The sequence below is a fragment of the Carcharhinus amblyrhynchos genome, chromosome 2, assembly GCF_965287045.1.
Source record: "Carcharhinus amblyrhynchos chromosome 2, sCarAmb.v2.hapA, whole genome shotgun sequence".
Classification (NCBI taxonomy): domain Eukaryota; kingdom Metazoa; phylum Chordata; class Chondrichthyes; order Carcharhiniformes; family Carcharhinidae; genus Carcharhinus; species Carcharhinus amblyrhynchos.
In genome coordinates this window covers 35,576,884-35,600,576 of record NC_137325.1, presented here as the reverse complement: position 1 = coordinate 35,600,576, position 23,693 = coordinate 35,576,884, and the positions used below count along the sequence as shown (strand labels likewise).

The 23,693-nt window shown below is 39.1% G+C and overlaps 1 protein-coding gene across 1 annotated transcript in view; it reads left to right on the top strand.

The window, feature by feature from the left end:
• LOC145353613 (dysbindin-like) overlaps nucleotides 1-23,693 on the top strand; it is a 216,631-nt gene that overhangs the window by 92,994 nt on the left and 99,944 nt on the right. The window contains exons 6-7 of the mRNA XM_080204382.1: nucleotides 13,383-13,515; nucleotides 18,098-18,120. Coding sequence (XP_080060508.1) covers nucleotides 13,383-13,515; nucleotides 18,098-18,120 — 156 coding nt within the window. The remainder of the gene's footprint in view (nucleotides 1-13,382; nucleotides 13,516-18,097; nucleotides 18,121-23,693) is intronic.

Sequence of the window (23,693 nt, the reverse complement as noted above, 5' to 3'; positions counted from 1 at the left end):
TGCTTCAAGTCAATCAGCAGTTGTACAATGGAAGCTAGGTTAGAGTTTCAGGTGTAAGAGCCTTTTTTAGTGAAGTCTTTACCTGAAACCTGAACCTACCTAGCATTTTTCAGCTCTTTAAAAGAGATTTCTAGCACTTGGAGTATTTTATTTGTATTATTGGCTGATAATGTGCAAGGCACCTGGGAATAAGATACTCGAGTTCATACTGCGAAAAAAGTATGGCATTCTGCGACTAGATTGTTCAATGCTAACAGCATTCGAATCATGCTGTGTGTGTTTACAGATTTTTGGGTCTAATGCTTTGCCAGGTTCAATAACCACAAGTGAATCCTACACTTATGTGCAAGAGCTAACTCGCTGTCCATTTCCATCTCATATGATGATATTGCCCAGGAGTTGTAATAGTGTATTTCCTTGATAAATTGGTACAATTTTTAAGCTTTTTATGGGCAAGGAAATAGACAAGCTGCAAAAAAAATGTTTTGGATTGGGGGGGAGCGGATTTTAGTACAAATAAGACAAGATTTGGCCATGGTATGCTGGGAACAGCTACTAATGGGAAAATCTGCAGAAGAGCATTGGGGGGCATTCAAAAGAGAAATGGGGAGGTGCAAGCCCAGCATGTTCTCTATAAGGTGATAGGTAGGAATAACAAGCCCAGAGAACCATGGATGACCAGAGATATTCAGGAAACAATAAGAAGAAAAATAAAAGTTTAAAAAAAATTACAGGGGGAACAAATCAGTAGACATTAGTGAGATATGGAAAATGCAGCATGGAGCTTAAGAAAGCAATTAGGAGTGCAAAGAGGGGATATGAGAGAACTCTGTCTGGTGAAAGTAGGGAAAATCCCAACACGTTATAAGTATATCAAGTTATCAAAGGATAACCAGGGAATGAATAGGGCCCATTAAGGACCAAGGGTGGAGCCAGAGGACATTGGTAGAGTGTTGAATGAATACTTCACACCTCACCCAAGAGAAAAAGGACGATGATATGGAATTCAGGGAGAGAGACTGAGATTCTTGAGCAAATTGACAAAGGGAAGTTATTGGAGGTGTTGGCAGCCTTAAAAGTGGATAAATCTCTAGATGAATTGTGCTCTAGGCTGCTGTGGAAGGCAAGGGAGGAGATTGTAGGGGCTCTGATCCAAATTTTCAATTCCTGTCTGGTCATGGGGAGGTGTCAGATGACTGGAGAACAGCTAATGTGGTTCCACCATTTAAGAAGGGTTGTAGAGATAATCCAGGGAACTGTAAACCAGAGAGTCTCAGACGGTGGTAAGGAAACAATTAGAGAAACTTCTGAAGGAGAATATCTACCTTCATTTGGAGAGGCAAAGCTTGATCAGGGATGGTCAGCATGGCTTCATCAGAGAGAGGTCATGCCTAACAAATTTGAGTTTTTTGAGGAGATGACCAGGTGTGTAGACAGGGATAGTGCAGTTCATGTAGTTTATATGGATTTCAGCAAAACCTTTGACAAGGTCCCACGTTGGAGACTTGTAAGAAAGGTAATTCACATGGGATACTGGGTAATTTAATAAAGTGGATTCATATTTGGCTCAGTTGTAGGAGACAGATGATGATGTCAGAAGGCTGCTTTAGTGACAGGAAGCCAGTGGCACGCTACAGGGATCTGTGTTGGACCCCTTATTATTTGTGATTTATATAAATTACATTGACTTTGTTCTTTGACTATGTGGGAGGATTAGTAACTTTGTGGATGACACAAAGATTGGCTGGGTGGTTAACAGTGAGGCGGAGTGTCTTAGGCTTCAAGCAGATATAGGTGGAATGGCCAAATGAACGGATAGGTGGCAGATAGAATTTAATCCTGAAAAATGTGAGCTGATACACTTTGGAAGAAGTAATTTGACAAGAAAGTACTCCATGCATGATAGGGTACTAGGAAACTTTGTGAAACAAAAGGATCTTGGCATATTTGTCCACGGATCTCTGAAAATGGAAGGGCATGTTAGTAAGGTAGTGAAAAAGGCATATGATTTGCTTGCCTTTATCAATTGAGGCATGGATTACAAAAGCAGGGAAGTCATATTGGAGTTGTATAGAGTTGGTGAGGCCACAGCTAGAGTACTGTGCAGTTCTGGTCGCCACATTATCGGAAGGATGCAATTGCGCTGGAGGGCGTGCAGAGGAGACTCACCAGGATGGGTGCCTGGGATGGAACATATAAGTTAGAAAGAGAGGTTACGTAGTTTGTTTTCATTGGAACAGAGGGGCAACCTGATCAAGGTGTAAAAGATTGAGAGACATGGACAGAATTGGTAAGGAGCTCTTCCCCTGAGTTGAAGGGTCAGTCACAAGGGGACATAGGTTCAAGGTGAGGGGCAGGAGGTTTAGGGAGGATGTGAGGAAAAACTTTTTTACCTAGAGGGTGGTGACTGGAATACATTGCCTGGAAGGTTAATAAAGGAGGATTGCCTCACATTCTTTAAAAAGTATCATCAAAACATTTAGGGCTATGGGCCAAGTGCTGGCAGATGGAATTAGGTGGGAATTCAAGTGTTTCTAATGTCGATGTGGACTTGAAGGGCTGAAGGGCCTCTTCTATGCTGTATGATTAAACAAACTAGATGCTTATGTCTTTTGCAAATACTTCAATGTTTTTTGATTGCAGGAGCTGAAATTGGCACATAGAATTATCTATCTATCTATATGTAACATTTGGAGAGAGAGAGAGAGCTGCACTGTGATGTCTTATGGAAATTGCCAAGTTAAAGAATAAGTATAGTTCATTTCAAAAGATAGAAACCACATTGTAGTTTCAGGTTTCTTTGGTAATAAAGAGGTTAGAAATCAATTAAAACTGAGGAGAGCCTTATTAGCACTGAAATAAAAGTGGAAAAACAAGTGTATTATGAGAAAATAAGGTTTAAGGAGAGGACAGACCATAAAGGAACTGAGAATAAAAAACTGTATTTGCGAATGGTTAGTTTGAAGAAACTGAGTAGCAGTAGTAGGAAGGTGTTTTACACGGTTTGGTTCTGGGGCCATCTCTGTTTACTGATGATTTGGATTTGGGAATGCTGTTCAAATTTGTAACTGATACTGAAATAAGAGTTTTATGACTAGGGCTATTTCCTAATATGGAAGGTTTAATGGTCTTTTCTATATGTATATAACTTCTGTGGTGAATAGTCTGACGTAGTAAGGTTGACAGAAAATTGGTTTACTTTGCGGAGAACAGATGACTGGATAAAAGGAACAATTCTTTATTTCCTTATACTTCCCCAACAAGTTTCCGATTAAAAACACAAAACAAAATGTTAATTCTGAACAGCAGATAATATCCAGATCTTATTTTATTTTCTTTTTTTCACTCTATATCTTCTGTCAGGACACAAAGATAGTTTTTAAGTAATATTTGTATTTGTGGGTATTAGAAGCAAGCTTTAAGTAAGTTTCATCTTGTGTCTCTGTAAGAAGGGATTAAAACTTGAGTTGTTTCCATGCTAAACTAAGGTACCTGCTTATCTGTGGGTTTTGGTTTCATTTCAACTGTGCCTATGTTGCAATTAAAGTACAATGTGAGAACAAATAAGGTTTTAAAAAAGACTGGGCTGTTGCTTAGCAACCAAGGGCCTACACTGAAAAGCATAAGCACTTGTCTGAGAAGAAAATGGCCCTCTGTCAAACTGTCAGAAGAGAGGCAGAACATTGGAATAAGGGGCAGAAAGGAAGTACCAGAGGCTAACGAACACAGTTTTAGAAACCAGGAAATGAAAAAAGTTCCAGAAAGACTGAAGTCAAAGGGACAAAGAATTGGAATCTAAAGAAGATACTGTTCATTGAAGTTAAAGAAAGGGGCAGAGAAAGGCTCTTGGTTAAAGATAGAGCTGAAAGATACAGACCTGGTAGAGTCAGCTAGCGAGAAGCCAAACATCTGAAGTAATCTTGAGGGCAGTGACACCTCAACACAGCCTGTGAAACAGTAGTGTTCTGTATTTTGGCTGAGTACCTGAGAGATTGTGTGGAAGCATGAGTGCACATGGCAATTGAAGGCAGAGGAATAGTGAAAGAAGGGATTGAAATCATGGAAATGGATCCTTGGTGAAGCCATCTGAGTGTTGTTTGGGAGAAGATTCCAAGGCTTGTTTCTTCGAGAGTGGCATTTTGAAACACTTGTGTGGAAGTTAGAATTCCAGTGAGACCAGTTGGTTCACAGTGTGATAAGCATCTGGGGGGGGGATTTGATGAGAAATCCACAGAAGGTGCACTGGATGGTGTCTGCCACTTGGTTTCAGTGTGTGATGTGTCTGACCACAGTTGGCTTACTGATCTGCAGGGACAGCACCCCCAGCAGTGCAGCACATCCTCAATACTGCACTGGAGTGTTGGGTAATTTTTGTACTCAAGCCTGGATTCAGACTTGAATACAGAACCTAAGGCAATAGCGTTATCCACTAAGGCATAGCCATGTTCCATGCAAAGCTATGCAGCAGGTTGAAGGTAACTTCTTATGCGGTCCATAATGTTGACAATGCATCAAGCATTTGTATGTGCGTGCCCAACGGCTATTTTCTTGTCTCCTTTTTGAAGTCCTCATCTGAATCCTCTGCAGTAAAACTTGTGTGTATGAAAAAAGACTGGAGAAATTTAAGACTGCTCCCCTTAAAGAAAGAGGAATGCTGTGAGGTACTCAAAATCAGGAAGGTCTGGAGGGATGGACAGGGAGAAGCTATTCCCACTCGATAAAAGATTGAGCACAAGAGAGCATAGCTTTAAAGTGATTAGTTAAAGAAGAAAAAGTGATGAGGCAAAATTCTGTGCAGCAAGTGGTTAGGTTTTGAAATGCCTTAGGGTGATGGAGTTAGGTTCAATTGAAGCATTAAAACGGGAATTAGATGGTTATCAGGAAAGAATGAATGTGCAGTGTTATGGGGAACAGGCTGGAAGGGGAATGGTACTATGCAAAAATGTTCAATCCGGGAATTAGTGCAAACATGGACCAAATGGCTTCTGCATCATAATAAATCTGTGATTTGAGCATTGTGCTCAGGTTGTACTGTAATGTTGAAAGTGTTAACTTTCAGATGGGATGTTAACTGAAAGCCGGTTATTTTTCTTTCCATTTGATGTAGAAGATCTCACAGCATTTATTTGATGATATTGAGTGTCCTGACCAGCATTTACCTCTCAACCAGCACCTCAGAAAAACAAAAATTTCATTTCTGTTTGGGGGATCTTGAACTGTACAAATTGGCTCTGTGTTTCCTATATTACAACAGTGACTACACCTCAGAAGTCTTTGTGGCAACAAAGTGTATTGGGATGCCTTAAAAGTTATAAAAGGGGTTAAGCAAATTTGTTCTCATATTGTCTGAATCATACCAATACTGTGAAAAGCTTAGATTGTAGCTGTATTTATTTTGTGAATTGCAATTCATTCAGTGCGTATAACCAAATCTCAGAAATCAGTTGTTCCTATTCTTGGACATGATGGTATATTACTCCTTTCAGTAGCACATGGATATTGAGTGTATCTGCATGGATGCATTTCAGACATTGCAGGATTTGTTTTCCTCTGGCATTGCAGCCTTTCCAGAGTGAAGAATGAGCATGTTACTTTTGTGTACCCATTGTACCAGCCTGAAGGCAATACAACATAGAGCAGTCTCTTTTGATTTACAAATTAGCAAACCATATCAAGTGGAAAATATTTAGTTGCACAATGTTTGATTCCCTTTTTATTAATAGCAGTTTAACCTGCCTTTGATTCTGATTAATATTTTTAAGATTTGAATTTGAATGTTCTCTGGTCCAAAGTCTTTTTAAAAGAAACTAGAATTACATTTTATTAAATAAAAATGCATTTATGTGCTTAAAAGAAGAATCTGCTAAATATGAACATTTATTTGCATACCCTCAGATGACTGTTGTTCAGAATGAGTATTGTAGAAAGTGTTTTTAAACTGCTGGGCTATAATTGGATTGAACAGACAACAATATGAATAGCTAACAGAATGCTACAATTTGGACACGAGAAGCAAATTCCAAGATGTACAATCACTACAAGCTTAATGGAAAGCTGTAATCAGATTGTAAAAAGGAGTGGGTTACAGGAATTAAAGCAAACAAGGTAACATATTAGAACAAGAATGAAAACGTGTACATCTGTTGATGTTTTAGATTTGGTTAAATTTATGAAACTTTCAGCTCTTTAATATGCAAGTATCCTTTAGTACAAGAATGACATTATCGTTTTAAGAAAGGAGGATGATTGAAGAGCCTGACTGCACATGAAAATAATGATGCCTCCAGGAGCTTCTGAATTTGCATGAATGACTAGCTCTTTGACAGAAATCAAATGCATCTTGAAAAGTCAACAGTAGTAACAGTGAAGCTAATCAAGATTGGTAGGAAAGCTTTAATTCCATGAGTTATCACGGGAAATACAGATCAGGTTTCAGCCCCATAGAGAATTGTTTACACTGCATGACTTGAACTTTAGCTGCCCTGTTTATGAGAGAACACTTCACCAGCCTGGCTAAATGCATGTGTTGGCCTATCTCCCAGAAGTATAAATGTTTAGATGGAGAGGAGACGCTCCTCTATTTATATTGAGATGAAATAGATTTTAAAATGCATAAGAGCCCAACAGATCCTCTGAGCATTTTGTACATAACACTACACTTGATCAACTTTATGTAGTATTGAATGGAGGCAGAGCAAGTCTGTTGCCTCCATTGAGTGTCACTTTGCATTGTTACAGGTAGGTTGGCCCCCAAATTCAGACTTGTACCAAGTTTGCTGTTGGTGCAAAGCTAGAAATTGCTTTACACACCACTGTTGTTTAAGTGAAACCCATAGATTTTTCAATTTGACACTGTGTGGATAGAGGTTGTTATTGCATTATCCCTTGCGAAAACTGTAAACTTATGGCATTGACTTCGTCTAATATAAGAAATTAGCTGAGCGATGACTGGCTCAACTTTTTATTATTCTGTTAAATGCTTTCCAAAGCATGAGCAAGTTATGTCCAAGGTCTTTCAGGATAGACTTTATTCTTCAAAAGTGATAAGGCATCAATTAAAAAATAGTATCTAAATACATGAACATTTTTCATCTATAAATTGCCTGTAATATTGGTGTTCCCATGTCATTTTGGAGTTGATTCTAGTAAAAGTATTCGTTTTGCCATTATTCCAAACTAATGCAGTTGTAGATGATGACCATTGACATTTCTAACTTGAGAACTATTGCATCAACTTTACTCTCACTTGCAACAACTTAACTTCAGTGTCGACCTTGATAACAACCCTTTATAATTTTACTAACTACTCAAAGGAAGTATCCCAGGGTGACATACTTTGCACTTGAGAATTCTGCCATTCAGTAAAAGCTGAATGCTCGCTCCCTTTGTTTTGATGGGTCCATCAGGGAGCATATAAACACTGATGCCAACCAAAGCAAATAATCTGTGACCTGTGTAGTGCAGTGACATAGTACTAATTGATTACTGTGACTGAGGAATAAAACAGTAGCATTTAAATTCTTAAATGAATTTATAAGGCTGTACCTCATAAGGAATCTGACCTTTTGATTTGGTATTCTTTTCCAAGGTGAACGACAGAAAAATACCAGGGAGCAAGAAGTTACTTGCACCTGATATATAGGTAGGTGGGTAGCCAAACTACCTTAAGGGAATGGAAGGAACTATTAAAGTATTTGTTCAGACAGATTGTTGATACAAAGCTCCTCGCCTCATTTCCTTGTACTGCTGTGCTGCCTAAAATTGTGTGGCAATGTCAATAGAAAGTACAAGTCAAAGCTTGTTCATACCAACAAGCTAACATAGATGTAAATTAATATCATCATTGATTTTGAAATTCATATGTGACCCTAAGATGCTATAGTGAACACCTAAGCAAATTACCAAGTCATAAAACTTGGGACAGTCTGAACACAATTTTACTGCTCATCAAGTCCTGGGTAATTAGCACTTCATAGGAACATATGACTAGGCCATTTAGCCCCTTGAACGTACTTCACCATTCAATTAGATCATAACTGAATATATGAAGAGCTATGAAGATGATGTTTCACATTCCTAGCACCATGCATTTGGGTTGAAATTGGTACAGAACTATTTGATTTGTAAAAACAATAGGGGCCTTTTAATGTCCAAGGCACTTCAAAGGAGGGTTACCAAGCAGGATTTGACACTGAGCACATGAGGTATGAACACCCGTAACCAAGAGCTTCATTGAAGATGTATGTTTCAAGGAATATTGCAAAGGAGTGGGAGGAGAAGTTTAGGGATGGAATTCCAATGCTAAGGAAATAGACAGCTGAATGCATTGCCATCAGTGGTGGAGTGATAAGTATAACACTGAGAATGTTTCCACTTGTGAAAGAGACAAGAATAAGGGGATACAGTTTAAAGACAGAAGAGAAGAAATGCTTTCTGTTTGTGTTGTGAAACTTAGGAATTGTTTTTCCAAGAGAGAGGCGGAGGCAGGATTATTGAATATTTTTTAAGGCAGAGATAGATTTTTGACTAAAAAGTGTCAAAGGTTATTGATGGTAGGTGGAACATGGAGCTGAGGCCATTATCCGATCAGCGATGATTTTATTGAATGGTGGAGCAGGCTTGAGAGGTTGAATGATCTACTACCAATTTATATGTTTCAGACAGAGTAAATAGAAATAAGTCATATTATCAGAATGGCTGAAAACCAGAGGACACCAATATAACATGAATGGTAAAAGAACCATTGGCACATGAGGAAAAGTTTATTTACGCGGCAAATGATTAGGATCTGCCATGCACTGCCTGAACATGTAGTGGAGGCAAATTTGTGCTTAGCTTTCAAAAGGGAATTGAATGGACGCCTGAATAGAAAATGCAAGGCTATGTGGAACGGGCAGAGAAATGGAAGTTGCTGTGACAGTGAGTCAGCTTGCTGCTTTGTGCTGTGATCATTCTGTGATTTTTGTGGTTTCAAATTGAGGATCTGGAGGAGGCCAGAATTGGAGCAGACCTCCGGGTTCTGCAGCTGGAGAAAGCATCAGGAATGCAAAGGAGGTTTATAGTTTATTGATTAAGTCACAAGTAAGGCTTACATTAACACTGCAATGAAGGTGCTGTGAAATTTCCCTAGTCACCACAATCCGGCACCTGTTTGACTAATGCGCTAACCAGCATATCTTTGAGGATGTGAGAGGAAATCGGAGTACCCGAGGAAACCCACGCAGACACGGAGAACAAAGTGAGGCAAGCCGGGAACCGAACCCAGGTCCCTGGTGCTGTGAGGCAGCAGTACTGACCACTGTGCTACCATTGCCACCACACGATATCCGCATGGAGGGAGGCCATGGAAGAATTTTAAAATCAAGGCATTGCTGTACTAGGAGTTAATGTAGGCCACCAAGCGCAGGAGTGATGGATTAATGTTTGGATGTAAGGTGGAAGCTGGGAGAAACAATGAATAGGTTGAGTCTCGACAGAACATGAGGGTTTCAGCAGCAAGTGAGCTGAAATAGGGGTGAAGTTATACGATGGAAATAATTATGGTGCTGCAGTAAGGAATTTGAAATTATTTCTGAGGAAGTTCAATGATCTGTCAGCATAGAGTGAGCTTGAGTGATTCCTTTCCCCCTACTAATCGAGTTTACTTATGCATCGGTGTGAATATTTTGTCTCTAATTCTGTGGTTTCCTTACTTCTATCAATACTAGGTCATCTTATTGTACAATTATTATGAATTTAAAGAGTGTGGGAAAAGAATGAAATTAAATCCTTTGAGTTTACACAATGTGATGGACCCTATTAACTTTTGAGTTGCAAAATTTTAAATTATTATTTTAGTTCAATCAAAATTTAAATGACACCCTACATATGCATCTCACAGTGAGTCTTTGAGTAGGTAGATGAATGATTAGGTATATATACATTGCAGTGTTTCATTTGCCTTGCTGTAAGTGTAGCAAGGTTTTGAGATTTATAATACCTTTTGGAATTTTAATTTGAAAAGTAGCTCAGGGCAAAGGCAGACAATTTGAAGATGTTTATAATGTGGTTATCTGACTGCGACTTATTGCTGTAATTTTAGAAGATTTTTTTGTTAGAAAAAATTGTCTTCAGAGACTCAACTGCAGGAAGCCAGTTGGAGGAGTTAGGAATTCAGAAAAAAATCCTTTGCGATAAGTGGATCTTAGTGACTCATCAGACAAAAATGCTGCATGATGAGAAATATATCTGAGACATATATTTGAATTAAAATGACATTTTCACCCTTGTATTTTTTCAATTTTTGAAACCGTGCCCTTCCTGTCTATTCCTCTGACCCATTGGGGAAAATCTGTGACAGACTGCTTTATGACAGCTGTCATTGCTCTGTTTCTGAAGTCCATTCTAGGCATTTTCTTCACTCCAATGATGAAATAACCAACCAAAGTTCCACGTCCAATTGTGAATGGCAGTGGACAATTAACTCACTGGAGGAGGAGGCTCCACAAATATCTCCATTCTTGATGATGGGGGAGCCCAACAGAAAGATGCAAAAGACATTCTGAAGTATTTGCAACCATCTAAGGTCAGAGGTGCTGAGTGAATGATGCATATCTGCCACCTTCTGAGGCCTCCAGCATCACAGATGCCTATCTTCAGTCAATTTGATTAATTTCACATGATAACAAGAAATAGCAGAAAACATTGCGTACTGCAAAGGCTATGTCCCTGATGATATTCTGACAATAACACTGATGACTTGCATCCAGAACTAATTATGCCCTAGCCAAGCTATTCCAGCACAGCTACAAAACTGGCATCTACCCATCAAGTTGGACAATTCCTAGGTATGGCCTGACCACAAAATGCAGGATAAATCTAACCCAGTCAACTACTGCTCCATCAGTCCTCCCTATCTCTATCTTCAGCAAAGTGATGAAAGGAGTTGTCAACCATGTTGTCACACTTAAGCAGCAATAACCTGTCTGCTAATGCTCAGTTTGAGTTCAACCAGGGCTACTCAGCTTCTGAACATGCTACCGTCTTGATCCAAACATGGACAAAAGAGCTGAGTTCAACAGGTTAGAGTGCCATACTTGCTCAAGTGCTGCCTGATGTCAAAGTATGGCATCGTGAAGTCCAAACCAAACTGAAATCGATGGAAACTTGGGTGAAAACACTTCACTAGTTGGAGGTCAATCAGGCCAGTCCCAGGACATTACTGCAGGGGTTACTCAGGATAGTGTCCTGTGTCCAACCATCGACGATGCTACAGATAAGAGAGCCCACCAACATCTTGACTTTCTCAGGAAGCTAAGGAAATACTGCATGTCCACTACGACTCCGTCCAATTTTTACAGATGCACTATAGAAAGCATCTGTTCTGAATGCATCACAGCTTGGTATGGGTGCTGCTGTGACCAAGTCCACAATAAACTACAAAGGGTTGTGAACATGGCCATTGTGCAAACCAGCCTCCCATCCATTGACTCCATCTACACTTCCTGCTGCCTCAGAAAAACAGCCAATATAATCAAGGACCCCAGACATACTCTTACTTTCTTCCATTGGGAAAAATATAGAAAAGCCTGAGATCACGTACCACCTGACTCAAGAACATTAGACTTTTGAGTGGATCTACCATATATTAAGCTGATCTTTCCATACAGCCTGGCTAGGATTGTAACGCTATATATTCTGCACTTTCTCCTTTCCTTCTCCCCTATGTACTCTATGAATAGCATGTTTTGTCTGTATAGTGCGCAGGAAACAATACTTTTCACTGTATCCCAATACATGTAACAATAAATCAAATCTTCAGCTGCTTCAATCAATGACATTCCCTCCATCATAAGGTTGGAAGTAGGGATGTTCGCTGATGATTGTACATTGTTCACGATACTGATATTCGTCAGATAATGGAAGTTATAGCCCATTGAACTATCTCCATATGTAGCTTCATGAGTTACTTTGTTTACAATGCCCTTGTGAAATGCTTGTAATGTTCAATTACCTTAAAGGCGCTATCTAGATATATTTTTGTTGTATAATATGGATTCAGATAAATAATAGGTGATTAAAGCAATTGAGTCTGGTGAAGCATACAAACCACTGTAGAAAAACTGGACAAAATTTACATGTATGCATAAACTGGTTTTGAGTACTCAAGATTAAGATTACACAAACTTAGTCTTGAAAGTGGTTGAGAGAAGATATCTTGTAGTATATAAGATGCTAACTAAAATAGAAAAAAAAACAGAAGCTAAGAGCTCTGGATTGATGATGTAAGTCAAAAATATTGCATGAAAGAATTGGCATGTTTTGAAAATTATTTTCTGAGCGCAAGCTGTGGAAAGAACACAAACACCTGTACATACCTGAGGCTTAATAGTATCTTATATTTGTATGGCACATCTGACAACCTTTTCACTAAAACAAACAGTACAACAAGAAAGAAGGCAGGTTGTTGCTATGCCATCACGTTTTCTTTTGATGGCAAAAGCAATATTACGTGAACTTATAGAGTGATAAGTAAAATAAGTAAATTAAATGTGGGTGTGTGTGACTGTACATGCTTACTATGCCACATCTGGATAAATATATGATTTTAATTGATCATTGGAAAGTATATAGAGTCATTATGACGCAGAGAAAGCTATTGAGTCTGAGTGCATGCTGACTCTCAGTAGAGAGTTGGTACCCCCTCATTCGGACCCGGTCTCAAAACACCTGCCCTTATGACCCAGTTAACCCACCCCCACGCTCAGTTCTCTAGGCCTCCCCGCCTCTGCCTCCCCGCCTCCCTCGACAACGACTCCGATGATTCCTCCCCTTTCCTTCCCCATCCCCCCCACCCCGCATTGGTTCATTTCGCTACCAATTCTCTCGGTCAGCTCTGTACTACTGATGTTATTAATTCACTTAATGTTACTTTTATTCTGGGTGCAATTTTACTAATTAAATTAAACTGTAAATTTGATTCAATAACTTATTGTTTTATGTTGCTAGTATAAACCAGGACCCTAGACTACAGAGAAACTCTAACCTTAAAATATCACCAACCAATCACTGCCTGCTACCCTTTAACATCATTCCTTGCTCTTTTTGGTAAACACCATTAAAGGACTGCTCTACTACTGCTCTGATTTATTCCTGCCATAGATTCCAGGTCCCCGCCTTCTGCTCCCTCACTCGAATTACCCCTTGTTTTGTAAAAGTGCAGAACTTCCCTGACTGCACCAAATTCCCTCACTCGCCACATTCCCAAGTTAAGTACTTTGTTAAAGCAGTATTCTGTTGAGCTGGACTCCATTATACTTTTATGATATAGCAGTTCACTATTGAATAATTTTCAAACCAGTGGCTGCATGTTTAGCTACTTGAATACTTTCCATTTCTTGCAGCTCAATTAGAAGCAGATTTTGAAGAGTTAGAGAGTCACTTACTTCGCTTGGAGGATATCTGTGAACAATGTGAACTTGAGCGTTATAAGCAGATACAGATCCTTCAGTTGGAAAACTACAAGAAAGAAAAGAGGTAACTAACACAAATTTATTATTACTCCATTACTCTTTACATTACCAGTATTTTGGACAAACCTTTAGCAAAAAAGGTTGCAAGATGATTGTTTTGAGATTTCATGGTTTGTGTGTTCTAGCTACCCTGTGATTTTCTTTGTTTTCCCAAGGGATAAACTATGAAGGTAAGCTTGCAAGTAATATAAGAGTGAATAGTAAGAGCTTATTTAAACATATAAAAAGGAAGAGAGAGACCAAAGTTAACAGAATTCAGAGAATTTTTCATTCGTTCATGGGATGTGAGCATTGCAGGCTGCGCCAGCATTTATGACCTATACGTGAGGGTCAACCACATTGCTGTGAATCTGGAGTCAAGATGCCTGGTTTCCTTCCCTAAAGGACGCGAGTGAACCAGTTTGGTTTATATGACAATCATCATTAGACCTTAAATTCCAGATTTCTTTTGCAGTGGTGAGATTTGAACATGGGTCCCCAGACGATTTTTTTGGATTACTAGTCCGGCGGTAATACCCCTATGCCACTGCATCCCAATGAGAATGAGACTGGGGAAATAATAATGAGGAACCAGGAAATAGCAGAGGAGTTATAAAATACTTGTGTCAGCATTCACTGTAGCAATCATGAATAACATTCCAAAAATACTAAATAATCAGGGGGCAGAAGGGGAGGTGGAAATAAATACTGTAACTTTACTTGAAACAAAGTACTGGAGAAACTAATAAGATTGAAGGCAAATAAGTGTCCTGGACCTGATGGGTTGCATCCTAGGATATTAGAGGAAGTAGCTACAAAGACAGTGGATATTCTGGTAGTAATCATCCACGAATCCTTAAATTCCGCATAAGTCCCAGAGGATTGGAAAATTGCCAGCATAACACCCTTATCCCAAAAGAGAGGGAGACAAAAAGCAGGTAACTATAGGCCAATTAGCTTAACATGTATCATTGGGAAAATGTTAGAGGCTATTATAAGAGAAATAATAGCAGAGCATTTAAAAATGGCAAATACAATCAAGCAGAGTCAGCATGGCTTCATGAAGGGGAAATAATGTCTGACAAATTTACTAGAATTCTTTGAGGTGGTGATAAAGTTGATATATTTGGATTTCCAAAAAGCATTTAATAAGGTACCACATGAAAGGCTACTTAAGATAGGAGCCCATGGTAATGGGGGTAGTATGTTACCATGGATAGAGATTGTCTAACTAATAGAAGACAGAGTGTTGGATAAGAAGGGCATTTCCAGGATGGCAACTTGTAACTGTGGAGTACCACAGGGATCAGTGCTGAAGCCGCAGTTATTTACAATATATATTCATATCTTGGATGAGGGATATGAATGTACTGTTGCCAAGTTTGCAGATAATGCAAAGATAGGCGGGAAGGCAATTGGTGATGATGAGCCTACAGAGGGATTTGGACAGGTTAAGTGAGTGGGCAAAAACTTGCCGGATGAAAGATAACATAAGAAAATGTGAACTTATGCACTTGGTAGGAAGTATAAAGGAGCTGAATATTATTTAAATGGAGAAAGACTGCAGCAAGCTGCAACTCGGGGATCTGGGCGTGCTAACGAATAAATCACAAAATGCTAGCATGCAAGTTCAAGTAATAGGGAAAGCAAATGTAATGCTGGCCTTTATCCCAAAGAGAATGGGATATAAAGAGAAGAGAAATCTTGCTAAAACTATACAAACATGAGTTAGACTGCAACTGTAAAGTTTTGGTCTCCTTATTTAAGGAACGATATACTGGCCTGGGAGATAGTCCAGTGAAGTTCACTAGTTTGCCCCCTGGTATGGAGGGATTTTCTTATGAGGAGATGTTGATTTGGTTTGCCCTGTGCTCGTTGGAATTTAGAAGAATGAGAGACAACTTGGTTAAGACATCTGTGTTTCTCAGGGCTTGACCTGGTAGATGCTGAGAAGTTGTTCCCTCTAGTGGGAGCATCTAGGACAAACAGGCATAATCTGAGGGTCACCCATTTAAAACAGGTGAGGAAGAATTTATTTTCTCAGAGGGTAGTGAATTTGTGGAATTCTTTAGTGAGGCTGTGGAGGCTGGAGCATTAGGTATGTTCAAGACTGAGATAGACAGTTTTAATCAATAGAGAAATCAAGGGTTATGGGAATAAGGCAGGAAAGAGGGTTGAGGATTATCATTTCAGATCAGTCATGATCTCATTGAATGGCTGAGTAGACTCAAGTGAGCCAAATAGCCTACTTCTGCTCCTATGTCTTATAGTCATATGCATTTGCTTTGAAAGACAGTCATTATCTGCTATTTTATCCTGGAACAAAAATGCTATTTTCTCAGTCCATGTTTGAATTAAGAACTGTAATTTTTAGGAATAAGAAAAAAGCAATTGAACTCTAAGCCAGTTAATTTTTCATCAATCCAATTTTTTGTTGTATTTATCAATCCTTTTGTTCATAGGTTCAATTAATCACTTGTTGAACTGATTTATACTGTCTTCTCAATGTCTTGTGAACAATTGTTCCACCAAATTCCTTTTTGCCTTGGTTTAGTAATTTGGGTTCTGTAATTTCTGAATTTATAAATTAAATGTGTGTTTCCATCAGAGAGTCTAGTTCTCTAATTTCAGCAAAAGCAAATTGCACATCTCTTTCTTTCATTACGTAAAATTTCATAAGTCATGAAAACATAGAAAATATGAACAGGTGTAGGTCTTTCAAGTACTCCGCCATTCATTATGATCACGGATGATTATCCAACTCAGTTGCCTAATCCTGCCTTCCTTGCTTATCCTTTGATCCATTTTGCCCCAAGAAACGTGTCTAACTCCTTGAAAATATACAATATTTTGACCTTAACTGCTTTTTATGGTAGCGAATTCCACAGATTTGCCTCTGAGTGAAGAAATTCCTCCTCACCTCAGTCCTAAAAGGTTTACTCCTTTGCCTCAAACTATGAAAACATATGTAGAAGCTTGTCTATTTCTCCAGGTGAAGAGGGAGAGTGGGACCAAGTATTAATATGCAAACTCAAAAAGTAACTGTACAAGAGCAGGGGTGAAAGCCATTTTCTAGCTATGCAAGAGGTAAGAGTGGAACCAAATGAGGACAGTCTCACCTAGTTGGCCAAAAATTGAGACATTGGAAGAGAATGGTGGTGTATTGATCAAGTCAAAGATAGCATGGAGGTCACAAAAAGGTAATTTACCATGGTTGTGATCTGAGGATGTCATTTGGAATTCTGTTCTCTGATGGGTAGAAATCTGATTGGCAGGATTCAAGCAAGGAGTTGCAGGAATGATGGACACATTTGTGAAGTGACAGCTTTGGATAGGAAGATGAAATTGGGGAATAGTTTGGATGAATGTGTGCAGAGTTTTTTTTAAGGAGGGATGATGGGGGAGGTCCTATATCTGAGGAGAGCAAACAATTTACAATGTCAGCTAACATGACTACCAGGAATGGACTTATGTGGACATTTTAGAATGTGGTATCAGGCAAGATGTACTAGATTTCCCAGAATTTCAGTTATGTCCCTCAGTGTTCTGTTTCTGGTGGTACAAAACTCCTTTGTTTTTTCTCCAACTATTTCCATACCTGGACATTGTCTTAAGGCTGTAACAGACATTTTACAACTTTGGGGTACTATTTAATTCAGAGCAGAGCTTCTGACCCCAGTTTTATTTTCATAATGGGCAGTAACCTCTGAGCTTTAGGACAGCATGAGTAAGGGTACATCAAAGGTGCACTGGGATATCTCTCACTTTGGATGGTCCCAGATGAGGTTTGCAGGACAATTACCAGAATTAGAGGACTTTTTTTATTATTTCATAGGATTTAGGCATCACTGGCCAATCCAATTTTTATTGCCCATCCCTGACCTCCCTTAGGGTGTTGGTGAGCTGCCTTCTCAAAGTGCTGCAGTCCATGTGGTGGAGGTGTACCATAGTATTGTTAGGTATGATGATCCAGGATTTTGACCCAGCAAAGGCGAAAGAACATTGAAAAATACACATAAAATAACGTTTAGCTTTAACTTAATCACTGAGCTACATGAAGTATATTTTCTATGCTACACCTCTCTGACAGCTAGTTTTATGCAGGTCTTGACAATTTTGCATTTGGCTTCTGACTGACTGCGTGAGGCCCATATTTGGGGAACAAAGTTACATTAGCGTGAGTCTTATGGACTATAAGAACACAACAGGTTTAGAAATTAGGGCACAGATGTGTTTAGAAACTGTTCACTTGTTGGAATGAACAAAATATGGAGATCACACAAGGTTTTATAGATTGTCAAAATTACAGTCACTGACTTGGTTTTCTGCTACTTTTATTCTCTCGCTAAATGAGAAGAAGAACTTTGTTAATCTGTAACACTAATTTTGTTGCATCCAATTTATTGCTATTAAAATAGGGAATGTAATTACGTCTTCATAAATTTAACAAGCTGTATTAGTTTATAATCAGTGAAGGCAAAATATTCTGTGATTTGTAAAGTGGTTCAACAAAAGATTACTTGTTGGTTTTCAATAATTGACTTGAATGTTGTAGTACTTCTAAATGAAACATGCACATATTAACATCTGCTTTATTTTCTTTATAGGAAAAAAATTGAAGCTTTGAAAGGTAGGGTTTTTTTATATTTGACAATGTTGCCTTTGTTGCTTGCCACAATGGTGGGAACTCATTTCGAGAGGTTACTTCGAACATAGTAAAAATATAAAATTTTACTGCCAGAGGGCAGCTGTTAAATCCAAATTACAGTTTAATAAGTTGATTGCTAGCATGCTTTGGAAAAGAAAGTGAACAATCACACTGGGGAAATGGTGCACTTTTCACATGGTCTTTATGTTAAAAGCTGTCACTACCTTGCCACTTTGAGAAGAGTCTGAGCAACTGTAAATGGGAAAGTTCCTTTGCAAGTACTTTGCTGAAATTGGCTGTTGCGAAATATGGTGGGTGAGTTTTCCCCCTTTTTCTTTTGAGGGATATGGTCGTTGAACCTTCTGTCTTGGCTTCTCCACAAGGCAGAGCATAATTTCACCTTATTTTGAAAATTACATGTAAGCTGCATATTTCAAGATCTGGACTAAAATAAAACTTGACCTCAATGATGCTGGACTACTCAATTAATTGCCGGCTGTTTGTTTTTGATATAACATTTTTGTTTCATACACATTTTTTATATGGAATACTACACATCATTGTATAGTTTTAAATTGGGAAGACAACTTTGAAGTATTAATGGATGTTTCACTGCTCTGAAGTAATTTTTATTCTAAAGTTTATGTTCATGTATAGATGCTTAATAGTTAAACTGAGTTTAAATGCATTTCCTTATGCTGTATGAAAGTAGATAAGGTATCAACCGAGTACAAATAGACTTTTTTAGAGCACAGTAGTGTCTTTTTGGAACTGAAAGTTGCATTTATCAAATCACGGCTTTACAGTTAAGATTTAGTGTTAATCCAAAATTTGGAAACAAATATGGTTTTCACATGGTACGTTGCTTTAGAACATGATTTCTATGACATGAATAATGCAGCCAGCACAGTCTTTGCGAAGTATAGTTGCTGCACTTTTTGGGTAACTAATTGTTGCATTCTTCTAAATTCCTACATTGGAATTTTACTTGAGTATGAATTAACTACATTGTGAAATCTTTTTATGTAATTATCTACCTAAGTGGATAGATCGAATCATCTATTCCTGAACAGTTCTCTATAGCACAAATGAAAATTTCTGTAGCCTTACCGTTATGTATTTTTGGAGCAATGCATAAATAGGGTTGACTTACAAAAATTGTTCAACTTTGCTTTCTGAAAGTGGCACCTGGTGGATAAGCTGCCAAGAAGGCATGCTTTATGGCCAGAGCATTGAGTATAAAAGTTGGCAAGTTATGTTACAACTGTTTAAAACTTTAGTCAGGCCACATTTGGAATAATGCATGCTGTTCTAGTCACCATCCTACCAGAAGATGTGGATGCTTTGGAGAGGATGCATAGAACGTTTACCAGGATGTTGCCTGGTCTGGAGGCTTTTAGGTATGAGGCAAGATTGGATAAACTTGGATTGTTTTCTTTGGAAACATGGAGGCTGAGGGTGACCTGATAGAGGGCTACAACATTGAGAGGTATAGAGAGAGTGGATAATCAGAGACCTTTTTCCAGGGTAGGAAGGTCAACTACAAGCAGAGACAAGTTCAGGTGAGAAGGGGAAAGTTTAGAGGAGATGTGCAGGGTAAGTGCCACCACCGCCTAGAACGCAGTGCTAGTGGAGGTGGCGGAAGGGCAAGTTAGCAATATTCAAGGCATATCTTGATAGACACATAAATAGGAAGCAAACCGAGGGGTAGAAACTGCATATGGGCAATAAGTAGTAGGTCCAAATAAGGATTAGGAATCAGCGCTGGCTTGGTGCACTGAAGGGGCTCTTCCTGTGCTGTATTGTTCTTTGCTGTTTATGCCTGAGGGCTTTCATGCCTACTAAATTCTTGTGTTCTGAATCTCTAAGACATCCAGATTTCCAGTGAACGGAACCATAGGAACATTCCTATCTATACAAAATAGGAGGCATTGTCTCAATTCTGCCCATGCCAACTCTTTGCTAGAGCAGTCTAAAGCTAATCTCAATGCCACATGATCTCCACATACACTTGCATGATCCTCTTAAAAGATGCAGTGGCCTCTGTCTCAAGCACTCTGTGACAGTATTCTATCCTTTAAAATTCAGTGCAAGGAATGTTTTCCAAACTTCATTATTTTAGTCTTTTAGTGACTATTTTAAATTTTTTTAAAAATCTGGAATTAAGAACCTACTGATGACCACAAAACCCATCTGCTTCATTAATGTCCTTTAGGTAAGGAAATCTGCTGTCCTTACCCAGTCTGGCCTACATATGATTCCAGAGCCATAGCAGTGTCGTTGACTCTCAACTGCCCTCCAAAGGCAACTAAGAATGGACAATAAATGCTGACCAGTCAGTGACACCCATATCCCATGAAAGAATAAAAAAAGCCAAGAAAATTAGTTTTCCCCATTCAGTCTATCAAAACCCTTCAGAAATTTAAGTGCCTCATAAATCTCCTCTCTATAGAGTCACCAGCCTCTATAGTCATTGCCAGTAGCAGTTCCTGCAGGCAACGTGGTTTGGAAATGTCATTCAATGCATAGAACTAACAATTCAGATATTTCCAAAACTCTTAATTCCTAAACCCTCCCAATACACTTCTAGAACCTGTATGACGATAGCTGTACTGTCACTAGTGACTGATTTATAAAACCAAAAATTACATTGGCCTTTTTCACCTTTCATTTTTGATGAATTAGATATTTGAGCCTCTGAATCTCTTTTTATCTCTGCCTTTTAGGATTATTCAAGTGAGTGTACACTCCCTATTCATTTTACCTCCCAAAATGTATTTCATGTTTGCATTAAAATCTTGTTCCATCTGTCTTCACATTCTGCAAGCTTTCTTTTCACAACGCTGTTTGCTCTTCGCCAAGCCACCTACTTTTGTGTCACCAGCATTTTTTCAAGTTATGTTCCACATGTTCAAGTCAGCTTTATACAGTAAAGACTAAAGTGGACGTGAAACTACTTATCTACTTTAATTGGAGGTAAAGTGAGAGCTGGGATAAGTGAGAACAGTTTTGTCTACAGAGGGACTGCAAGATGTTTGAGCTGGATAGTTGAATTTAATTAATATCAACATTGTAATAATCATAGGTCCAAGTCAAATGATCTCGTCATTATCCTGAATAGCCGTTTTAATTTAAGGGTATAGTGGGAGTTTCACAATCTTTTTGAATATGTTCTGTAACTTGGCGTAAATTATTTTGTTTAAAATATTTTTGGGGTGGTAAGCCCACTGATCCTTACTTTATTAAAATTTCACACAAGTGCCCAAGTCCTCCCTGGAACTAAATTTTAGATCACTTCCACACACGTGTGCGCACCCTTGTATTTATCCATAAAAATCAATTGGAAAATCATGGAGATTGTTGTTGACATGTATTATACATTTGTACAAGGAATACTGGACAGTCTAGTTTCAAAATATCTGATCTCAGTATATTCCATCTTCACCTTTTTTACTGTTTGGCTGGTTAGGGGTGGCACAGTGGTTAGCACTACTGCCTCTCAGCACCATGGATCAGGGTTCAATTCTGGCCTTGGGTGAATGTGTGGAATTTGCACATTCTCCCTGTGTCTGCATGGGTTTCCTCCCGTAGTCCAAAGATCTGCGGGTTAGGTTGATTGACCATGCTAAATCAACTCTAGAGGCAAGGGAATTAGCAGGGTAAATATGTGGAGTTACAGGAGTAGTGCCTGGTTGGGATTGTGGTTGGTGAAGACTTGATGGGCTGAATGGCCTCCTTCTGCACTGTAGGGATTCAATGATTTGGGATTCTGAGTGGCATAAATTATTTTACCCTAGAAATATTGTTCTGCTTAGTAACTTCACTATCTAGTGTGATACTGATTTGAGCTTCAAATCATCTCAGCACCACACATCTCCGCAACACTTCCCAAGGACAATATCCTAGGTTCAACCAGGATATTGTCCTAGGTTCTGCTTCAATGATCTTTCATCTATCAGAAGTGGGATGCTTACTGTGATTGCACAGTCCTCAGATAATGAAGAAATTTGTGCCTTTTACAGAAAGATCTGGACAGTGTTCAGGCTTGATCTAATATGTGGCAAGTATCATTCATGCTATACAAATGCCTGGCAATGGCCAACCCACATTGGCAGCCAATATTTTTAGCATTGCCATCAACATCCAGAAGGGTCAACATTGAAAACTGACTGGACTAACTACATAAATACTGCAACTACTAGGTCAGAAGCTTTGCATTTTATAGCATATTACTTGCCTTGTATTCCTGCAAATCCTTTCTACCATTTAAAAGGCATTTTAAGAATGTGGTGGAATACTGTCTATTTGCCTGGATGGGTGCAGTTTCAGTAACACTCGATGGTGCATGTTTGATCGGTGCCACATGCACCATCTTGAACATTCACTCTCTTGACTGCTGACGTGCTGTGGCTGCCGATGCATCTGAAAATGCTGCAAATTACCAAGGCTTCTTTGATAGCACTTCCTAAACTCGGGATCCCTGCAGACTGGAAGGTTAAGGACAGCAGGCACATGGGAACACTACCCACTGTTTCCCCTCCAACTCGCACACTATCTTGACGTGGAAATATACTGTCATTCCTTTAATGTGGTGGAATCAAAATCAAGGAAGTCTTAACCTGCGAGCTCAGTTAAAGTATCTTCACCATATGGGCTACAAAGGTTTGAGAAGAATGGACAGTAAATGCTGGCCTTGCCCTGTCATGCACATCTCATGAATATAGTATATAAATATATATATCTTATTGTACAGCATCTGAGGTGATCTTTAGGGCCAAGTGACCAGATTTTATCAGTTTCTGGGTGTTGGTTTCAGAAGTGGGTACGTTGGGTAAAATGCCATGTGGGAGGTTCCCTGATATAGGACCATTGTTAGGCTGTTTTACCAGTGGCAGGAATGGCAGCAACTCAGCCACATGCCACCCTGAGAATAGCTAAAGGTCCAGATAAGAGCCAATTTCCTGGTTTACAGCATGGAAACAGGCCCTTTGGCCCAACTTGTCCATGCCATCCTTTTTTTTTAAAACCCTGAAGCTAATCCCAATTGCCTGCATTTGGCTCATAGCCCCCTATACCCATTGTACCCATGTAACCATCTAAATGCTTTTTAAAAGATAAAATTGTACCTGCCTCTACCACTACCTCTGGCAGCTTGTTCCAGACACTCGCTACCCTCTGTGTGAAAAAATTGCCCCTCTGTACACTTTTGTATCTCTCCCTCTCATCTTAAACCTCTAGTTTTAGACTCCCCTACCTTTGGGAAAAGATATTGACTATCTACCTTGTCTATGCCTCTCATTATTTTATAGACCTCTGTAAGGTCACTCCTCAGCCTCCTACGCTCTCGAGAGAAAAGTCCTAGTCTATCCAGTCTCTCCTTATTATGCAGTCCATCAAGTCCTGGTAGCATCCTAGTAAATCTGTTCTGCACTCTTTCTAGTCCTGGTATGTGTGCATCAATACGTGCAGCATGCACCACACCCAGTCCCTACCCCCAACACAAGACCGAAAACCATTTCCTGGAGAAGCTGTCAGCTATTTGGTGCTGACCTCTC